The 9,930-nt window shown below is 36.8% G+C and overlaps 1 protein-coding gene across 1 annotated transcript in view; it reads left to right on the top strand.

Annotated features, from left to right (window-relative positions):
- Window positions 1–2,065: 2,065 nt before the first annotated feature.
- LOC121370845 (peroxidasin homolog) overlaps window positions 2,066–9,930 on the top strand; it is an 18,226-nt gene continuing 10,361 nt past the window's right edge. The window contains exons 1-4 of the mRNA XM_041496386.1: window positions 2,066–2,287; window positions 4,837–5,177; window positions 6,953–7,083; window positions 7,624–7,771. Coding sequence (XP_041352320.1) covers window positions 5,090–5,177; window positions 6,953–7,083; window positions 7,624–7,771 — 367 coding nt within the window. The 5' untranslated portion in view covers window positions 2,066–2,287; window positions 4,837–5,089. The remainder of the gene's footprint in view (window positions 2,288–4,836; window positions 5,178–6,952; window positions 7,084–7,623; window positions 7,772–9,930) is intronic.

Genomic DNA, 9,930 nt, shown 5'->3' with positions numbered 1-9,930 from the left:
TACATTTTTCCTCATGCAGCAAAGGTTATTTTCATATATACTTTCCCACAGATAGAAAAGCACATACCATGGCCTTTGACCAGTGCACTGGTTGGAACGAGAAGAAAACCTAATCAGATGAATGGATTCACCAAGGTGGTTGGATCCTGCGACGCATGCACCTCAATTCGAGCTATCAACCGATTGAGCGAAATCCCTCTCCCCTCTTACGGCCTTGTCACGTGACCTGGCCCTGACCTACTTAGACTGGTCCCGTCCTACTTAGAGGACAGTGATATTGGTGTGCAGGTGCGTGTCACCCCTAGTCGCCTACGGTTGGGCTGGAAATCTTATTCAAATGATTTGTATTTTCTGTCATTTTTGCGAATTTTAACTTCTTAAAAATCAGTGGCGGATCAGAAAATCCATTTAAGGGGGGCCCAATGACATGAGGTGGAATGCCAATGGAACTTTGGGGGAGGTTTTTCAGGGGATCGAAAAAAAATTGAAAATTAATATATAATAAAATTATAACTGTCACAAATTTTAGGGGTGGCGGGCCCCTAGGCCCCACTAGATCCGCCTCTGAAAATATTTAATATAACTCAGAACATCGACATCCCCTACACAAGTAGCCGACTAACGATAGAAGAACATCCAGACGATATCAGTGTTGAGTGTATGCAGATCGATTGTCGTGTACTACATACCACAACAAAGATACTGAGAAATGATGAAGAACCAAACGCAATTATGACCATTATCGACGACATTTTCAACGTCAAAAACTATTAATACAGTCATCATGTCCTATGTACACGGACTGGACGAAGTCAACGGGTCGGGACCAGCCTTGGTTGAGGCTAGGGCGGGGGCGTTGCACACGACCCTACTAAATACGTCCGAATGGGCGGATATTACACATGGCTTTAATAGCGCCAAGGCCACGACAGGTATCCACTATAGGCGATCCTTGTCCTCGTCAAGCCTAGGGGTGACCCGTACCTGCACACCAAGGTCACTGTCCTCTAAGTAGGACGTGGTCAGTATAAGTAGGTCAGGGCCGGGTCACATGACAAGGCCGTGGCGTGGCAAGGTCATCAAGGCCACGGAAAGTAGGTCAAGGTTACGGAAAGTAGGTCATGGGGTACAATAGGCCTTGTTACTACTGGTGATGACCAGGTCGTCAATGCCATACCATCCAATGAAAACAAAAGCATGATCAAAATGGATCGCTCTGTGAAGTACAGGTCAAGCTCAAATTGGCTTGTCTGTGACGCATAAGTTAACTTGCTTTTGCTCGTTGTATACCTTTTAAAACAACTCGTAAGATAAATGGTATTTAACGGTCACTCTAATATTATTATTATCTCTCCATCTCTCTCTCTCTCTCTCTCTCTCTCTCTCTCTCTCTCTCTATATATATATATATATATAATATATATATATATATATATATATATATATATATATATGTGTGTGTGTGTGTATGTGTGTGTGTGTGTGCGCGCGCGCGTGTGTGTGTGTGTGCGTGCGTGCGTGTATGTGTGTGTATGTATGTATCACATATTTGGAACTGGAGCCAATTTCGCAAAACATCGTAAGTTTACGTTTGCGACTAGCAATACCTGTTAGACATTTACACGTATTTGACATCTATTTCACACAAAAAATTACATCATTATGGAAAATGGAGCATTCTAAGCACAAAAGAATATGAAATATGCTCGTACTTCAAACCATATGTGTTGTAATGTTAATGGTATAAGAAATGTGGTTTAGTAGTGTTTTTACGTTTACGTGTAAAACAAGGCTTATGATGTTTTATGAAATTGGACCCAACCCTTTAACAAATGGGTAGGGCCTATGTACGTTCGCAACTCGTCACGGGGTGGGGTGGGGGTGGGGGGTAAAATCTCATGAATACTACAGGTTTTTTGTTGAATAATGCATGGTTTCAATTCATCCGATTTTGATCAATATTCATTATAGTGAATACAGCTGTGAAGAAACGTATTGATTTTTTATGCTGAAAGCAATAAAGTCAACATTTTGTATTGCTAACTTACTCCAGGTGTTACTCAGATGTTGGTGCGTGTTAGGGCTCTGTCAATAAGAGAAAACGGTTTGAATATTGTTCAAACATGTAAGCTGTTTTACATGTAGGTCTGCATCTTCGTCTTGTACACCGACAACATTGTAAAGATACTGGTGTATATTTATTTATAAGTTAACATTTATCCACTTAACATTCCTTGGAAATCATCATTTCACAATGCTGCTTTTAATGTCTGAAGTAATCAGAAAAGTAAGTTATGTTATTATATTTAATTGTTTTTAAAAAAATATTAATTTATGTTTTATAACATAGGCCTCTCTCTCTCTCTCTCTCTCTCTCTCTCTCTCTCTCTCTCTCTCTCTCTCTCTCTCTCTCTCTCTCTCTCTCTCTCTCTCTCTCTCTCACGTGTGTGTGTGTATGTGTGTGTGTGTGTGTGTGTGAAATAATAAAAGCAATCAAAAATTAATTTGAATTTGCTTACAAATCGGGAATAGATTTTTGTCAAGTTAAATAAACCACGCAAGCTTTAAATGCACAGTTATAAATTAGTAATTACATATCTGCGAGTACATGTATTTACCTTTTTTAACAGACGAATTAATAAGAAATCATTAATAGCAATCTATCTGTTACTGCGTTCGTAATGTAATTAATGTTGGTAAGAAATGTGCCCATGCTTGTTTGTTTAGGGGCATTTTAAATTTGTTTTGTTTAACGACACAATTAGAGTACATTGATTTATTAATCATCGGCTATTGGATGTCAACAAAAACAGACAATGTAATGACTCAATCATTAATGTAATATAAAGAGTAATTCTCAATTGCAGAAAATACATCTAGAATACGCGCGCGCGCGCGCACACACACACATACACACACACACACGCACACAACGACTGGACTATAATCTAAAAATAGGGGTTAGTCATCAGAGGAAACCCGCTACATTTTTTTTCGAATGCAGCAAGGGATCTTTTATATGCACTTTCCCACAGACAGCATAGCACATATCACGGCCTTTGATATACCAGTCGTGGTGCACTGGCTGGAACGAGAAATAGACCAATGGGCATACCGACGGGGATCGATCCCAAACCGACCATACATCAAGCGAGCACTTTACCACTGGTCTATGTCCTGCCCGTTCTCTAGTTGAAATGCGATTTAATAACAGCTGGCACCGTAGAACGTCCATCTTGATCCATATATTCACGTAATCAAATATTTTCAAAACATTGTATCTAGTATACTCATCAAACTCAAACTAATGCTTAATGTGAGCACATGACTCAAGCGCAGACATTTAATATTGAATATAATAAATATACCACTGACATCTGTTACGTTTATGTCGACGTCAGGTGAGTAAAACTATTTGCACACATACAACACGCGTTGATATTCCTGAAATTTTCTCTGTATGTGTCACTATGCATTGCTATTTAATATAGATTTTCTCTAACGAAACTTGTTGATTCGTCCCAGCACGGTAACTTGCATCTTGTTAGTCATGACCAGTGACATATGTTGATATTGATCCGACTTTGGCCGCATAAAATGTAAACGACACTCTTTTAATGCTATAAATGACTGTTATATATAACATACATGCAGGTGAAATAAGGTACGTATTAATAAAACGTATTAAATACGTCATGTATTTTATGTTTATTGTGTGTATACAGTCAGCTAGTGCAATAGCATTTCTTTTTTTCCTTTTTTTCTTTCTTTCTTCCTTTCTTTTTTTCTTTCTCTCTTTCCTTCTTTCTTAATTTTAGTTTTCTCTTCTTTTTTTTGATGATTTTGTGTGCGTGCGTGAGTTCATGTGTGTATGTGTGTGGGTGTGTGAACTTGCGTGTGAGTTTGCCTGTGTGCGCATGCATGTGTGAGTATGTGTGAGTGCTGATTTTTTTTTCTTCAACACAACTAATTTACAACTTTTCAAATAAACAATCTTTTTCGTACAATATTGGCATATTGTTTTTTGTAAAATGTTATTGTCACAATTTGTGTCTTTAAAATTATCATAAATTAGACAGCGTTTTTATTAAGATTTCTTTTTAATCATGATATATTTAGAATAGGCACAAATAAAGGTTCCCATTTTCTATATTTAACCACTGCAACAAAATCAAAAATATCTTGTTCATTATAGTTTGTAATTATGTAAATGTAAACGTCAGAAGCAGAGAGCGAACAAGCTCAAATAAAGTTTTTCATTTTCTATGCAACCATTGCAACAAACCAGAAGAATTTGTTCATTACGATTTGTAAAACTGGCCCCGGTGGCTCAGTGGTTAAGTCATCGGACTACAGGCTGGTAGGTACAGGGTTCGCAGCCCGGTACCAGCTTAATGGATAGGTTTAAGCCCACTATACCCTCTTCTCTCTCACTAACCACTAACCAACTAACAACTAACCTACTGTCCTGGACAGACAGCCCAAATAGCTGAGGTGTGTGCCCAGGACAGCGTACTTGAACCTTAATTGGAGCATCGGAAAATAAGTTGAAATGAATGAATGATTTGTAATTATATAAACACATATATAGGTGTCAGAAGCGGAGATAATTATAATGCATTGGCCCGCCCCCACTTGAAAGGTGAATTGATATAACCTGCCCAATTTTCGTCTTCCGATGCTTATATATATATATATATATATATATATATATATATATATATATATATATATATATATATATATATATATATATATATATATATATATATATATATATATATATATATATTGTTAGACAGCTGTTGTTAAACCGTTGATTTTATTTATTTTTAGTGATGTGTAATGTAACCTGACAAATGACTTCAGTTCAACACTTTTCTCAATATGGAGTACCGTGCAGAGACATGTATACACACTTGACGGTTGCAGTGGATTTGGTAAAGGGATTCTAATTTTTATTATTTTTACCCGGGAAGCGGCATTCAAATATCGTGATCGAGAAGAAAAAAAAGAAGAATGTTGTAGCGTTGGGAATATAGATTCACGTTTACGACAACCCAGACATTATGGGATCGATAGTGTATTTATGAAAGAATTTTTTAATATGCTGTGGATACGAACGTGCTGGTGCTGGTATTTCTTCGTCTATAGTTGCTGTTTTTACATGGTCAACGGTAAGTTTGTTATATTTGTCCTATTATACTATCAAAGGGACATTCCTGACTTTGCTGCATTGTAAGATGTTTCCGACTAATAAAATATTTCTATTATTAAACTTACATATTAAATATATGTTCTTGTTTAGAATATCAATGTCTGTATATTTAATGTGTTTCTTGTCGTCTTTATATTTGTAAGAAACCCAAAATGGATTTTGTCTTCAAATAATTTCGTACGTACGAAAAACAATATTTTAGGAAATAAAATGAAATTTAACCTAGTACAAATATTAGAACGATCAGAAAGACATAACATATAGCTACTAATAAATATTTGATATGTAATTACAATCGTAAAAAGTCTCTGTTAGTTGATAACATCTTAAACATTGCAGCAAACTCAGGAATGTCCCTTTAAACCTACTTTAGGATAGAACTAAAAAACCACGAACACTGGAATAAGATTAGGCCTACGTTATGACTTATTAACTACTAATTCAAAATGAAAATTGGAAATGTAAAATGTATTTGATATATTACATAAATTATCCTATTTGCTGTCGAAATGAAAACCATTCTGTTAGAGCTTTCACTTAAGACGTCTGAGACCGCAAACTTGATCTGCATCCTTAAAACCATGACTTACTTCCCTTTCCAAACAAACGTTCCACGACTAGTATATAAAAGGTCGTACGTGGTATTTATTGTTGCCGACAGTGATTTACAATATTTTTGTATAAGATGCTTAAAAAGGTGTAGTCCTATACTAAAATAAATATTTATGACGATCAGTTGTTCATGTTAAGCTGATGTACAATAGACATGCATTTGTATCATTGTACTATTTCTCGTTTCAGCCAGTGCACCACGACTGGTATATCAAAGGCCGTGGTATATGCTATCCTGTCTGTTGGATGGTGCATATTAAAATATTAAAATTCCTTGCTACTAATGTAAAAATGTACCAGGTTTCCTCTCTACAGAGGTTATATAGGTTAATATTACCATATGTTTGACATCCAATGGCCGATGATTAATAAAACATTATGCTCTAGTGGTGTCGTTAAACAAAACGAACTTTAAACTTTCTTTTGCATCATTGCAAGGCGAAAAGTTATATGCTCGTTTAAAGTAGTTTTTGCTTTGTTTTTGTGTTTTGGGGGGGGGGGGGGGGGTGGGGGGGTAATCATTTCACAAATATTAATTGGCCACTGGAATCAGACTTTTGTTCAGAAATTGCATGTGAGTAAATGGCGACCTCTTCTATGGTAGATATGCATACATTCAGTCTTTGACTTAGATAATAGAAAGCCATTGATACTTGTTAGCCTCATGATTTTTGTGTGGGTTTCCGTGACTTTCCAAAAGGGACCTTTGTCAATGTTGACATTGTAAAATTTTAAAGACTGTTTTTTGTTGTTGTTTGTTTTTGTTTCTTCTGATGACAAATTTAGATATTTTACACACTGTCTGATCATGTTATGGCTTTGACAAACGAACATTGTTTAGACGCATGTAAAAGATACGATTCATGATTTATGATTTCATGCTTTAATATGTTTCATTTTATTTGATGAAAGATTTTGATGTTTTTAGACATGCTTTTTGTCATAAACAAACTCATGGTTTTTGTTGTTGTCGTTATTATTGTTGTTGTTTTTGTGGGGGGTTTCGTTTTGTTTTGTTTTTTATTTGTTTTTGTTGTTTTTTGGGTGTTTTTTTTTTTGGGGGGGGGGGTTGTGGGGGGTACTCGAGTGATAATTTTCGGTTTTAATTTCATCTTATGACAGGTGAAGACGTCAAGCCATCCTTTCTTCATGTTCCTGCTGAATCGCTAAGAGTTCCGCCGAATTCGTCTGTTACTTTGACGTGTAAGGCGGCAGGGTCGCCACCTCCAAACATCACTTGGACCAAATGGAAGGTATTTATCAGGGGCGATTCCAGACTTGTCTTGGGAAGGGGTGTATTTAAACTATTCAATAACAACTTTAGGTGGGGGCAATCACCGTTTGATAAAGGACAAGTATATTATAATGAAGTCATTTAGTTTGAATGAAGGCAGATGGCTATAAAATTGTTTTGTTTAATGACTCTACAAGAGCACAGTGATTAACTGAATGTCAACCATTTGGTAATGATGACTCGTAGTCTTCAGAGGAAATCATTTTTTCCATTAGCAGCAAGGGATTTTTATATGCACTTTCCCACAGACAGGACAGCACATACCATGTTCTTTGATATGCCAGTTGTGGGGTACTGGTTGGGACGAGAAAATTACTACATCCTATAAGACTTAGTGGTTATATGAAGTCATATGCTGTAACATTATCATATTAACCAATTATCATATGCAACCAAATTATTCTAACAATTCATGGTGTTAATAAATTATAGTCATGCTAGTAAAAAGATCAATTTATTATGAATCTTGACAATGATGAACTGCATTCTAAATTTGTAGAATGCTGCTGAGATTCCAGCGTCATGGGTTGTCTCCCCTGGAGTAATTCACATTCAACGTTTTCAACAGGACAACGTGGGACAGTATACCTGCACAGCTGTCAACAGTCTGGGTTCTGTCAACTACACGACTAACATAACCATTTTAAGTAAATAACATTTTATTTATTATTTTACTTTTTTTTAATCACAATACAGGGGTGGATCCAGGGGGAAAATGGGGTGGTAAGGAAAATTGGACACATCAGGCACCAGGGAAGCAAGTAGATAATTGGGGGGGGGGGCATAACTGTGATCGAGGGTGCAAAACAAAGTTTCTAGGGGGTTGGGATATGCTCCTCCATAACATTTTGAAAACTGAATGCCCTGAAATGCAATTTTCTGCATTCTACAAGTAAAATTCATCTTTGCCTTAAGATTTACTACCAATAATATTTTTTAATCACAATACAGGGGTGGATCCAGGGAAAAAAAGATTTTTTTTGGGGGGGGGGGGGGGCGGTAAGGAAAATTGGACACATCAGGAACCACGGAAGCAAGTAGATTTTTTTTTGGGGGGGGGGGTTGCTAACTGTGATCGAGGGTGCAAAACAAAGTTTCTAGGGGGTTGGGGTATGCTCCTCCATAACATTTTGAAAACTGAATGCCCTGAAATGCAATTTTCTGCATTCTACAAGTAAAATTCATCTTTGCCTTAAGATTTACTACCAATAATATTTTTTAATCACAATACAGGGGTGGATCCAGGGAAAAAATGGGGCGGTAAGGAAAATTGGACACATCAGGAACCACGGAAGCAAGTAGATTTTTTTTGGGGGGGGGGGGTTGCTAACTGTGATCGAGGGTGCAAAACAAAGTTTCTAGGGGGTTGGGGTATGCTCCTCCATAACATTTTGAAAACTGAATGCCCTGAAATGCAATTTTCTGCATTCTACAAGTAAAATTCATCTTTGCCTTAAGATTTACTACCAATAATATTTTTTATTCAGAATTATTGGGGTGCTAGAGTCCCTCCAGCTCCACCCCCACCCCCTCCTCCACCCCCTCCTCCACCCCCACCCCCTCCTCCACCATGCCTACACATTGACCAACTCATGAAAAGGGAAACCCGGTGAAATTTAAAAAGAAGAACAGGTAGCCTACTTGAATATATATGGGGAGATCAACTGGTCCCCTCCCCTGGATCCGCCACTGTAAGCTTAGCTTACCAACAAAGTTCCTTCTCGGTGTAATAAAAAAAAAAAGTGAACTGTTTTGGAGATAAAACATTTACAATTTCTGTTTAACTTAAGCACACTTTGAGGAAAATGTTTTGAAAATTAAATCTTTACTATTTTTAATTAATTAAATTACAGTTCATGTGTGATCACACATTTGATATATTTTTGTCATTCTAAGATTTTCACATCAGGCATGTGTGCCGGGAGTGGTGGGGGTGGGGTCTCAATATATTATCTGGTGGAGCATGACTCAACTCCCCTGCCCCCCCCCCCCCCCCCCCCCACCCATAAACTGTGCTTGCCACAGTCTGTCACAGATAGAGAATAATACATGAGTGGCCGTTAGATACCATTTATCTCACAATGAGTTATTTTAAAATGTATCTAATGAGTGAAAGTGAGTTTGATACATTTTTAAACGAGTTGTGAGATAAATGGTATCTAACAGACACAAATGTATTATTCTATTTCTGACATATCCTTAAAAAACAGATTTTAAGCAAATTTTAACATATTTTTCGACTAAAAATTATTTACATCCATTGCACTTGTAGCTAACTTATGCGTCACAGACACATGATTGTCAGGTCAACTATATGTCACAGTGTAGTCTATTTCCACTGTGTTGTTTTTCATTGGCAGCATGGCACTGGTGACCTGGTCATCACCTAGGACCAGCCAGTCGTATGTCTTGAAATTGTTAACACACGTACGTGTGTTAACAACCCATGTGTTATCAAAAATAATGCATGGTGTTCTCACCAACTGGTGTGTAAGAAAAGTATATATTGTATACATGTATAATAAATACACCATTGACACCTGTTATCTCAACAAGTCAGATGGGCAAACTGTTTCCAAACACAACATATTAATACATGTATAACATTCTCTCTGTACCGTATGTGTCAGTAAGCATGCTATTTAATATTAATTGTCTTTTACAAAATGTGTTGATTTTTCTCAATACCTTACATGTTGTCACTTGTTGGTCATAATCAGTAACATATGTTGCTATCAATTTTACTTCAGCCGTATAAATTGTAAATGAAACTATTTTAATGCTATAAACTGTTATATATTATTCA

This window comes from Gigantopelta aegis, chromosome 1, assembly GCF_016097555.1.
Source record: "Gigantopelta aegis isolate Gae_Host chromosome 1, Gae_host_genome, whole genome shotgun sequence".
Taxonomy (NCBI): Eukaryota; Metazoa; Mollusca; class Gastropoda; order Neomphalida; family Peltospiridae; genus Gigantopelta; species Gigantopelta aegis.
Note: the sequence above shows the minus strand (reverse complement) of the source record. Positions and strands in the feature narration are given on the sequence as shown.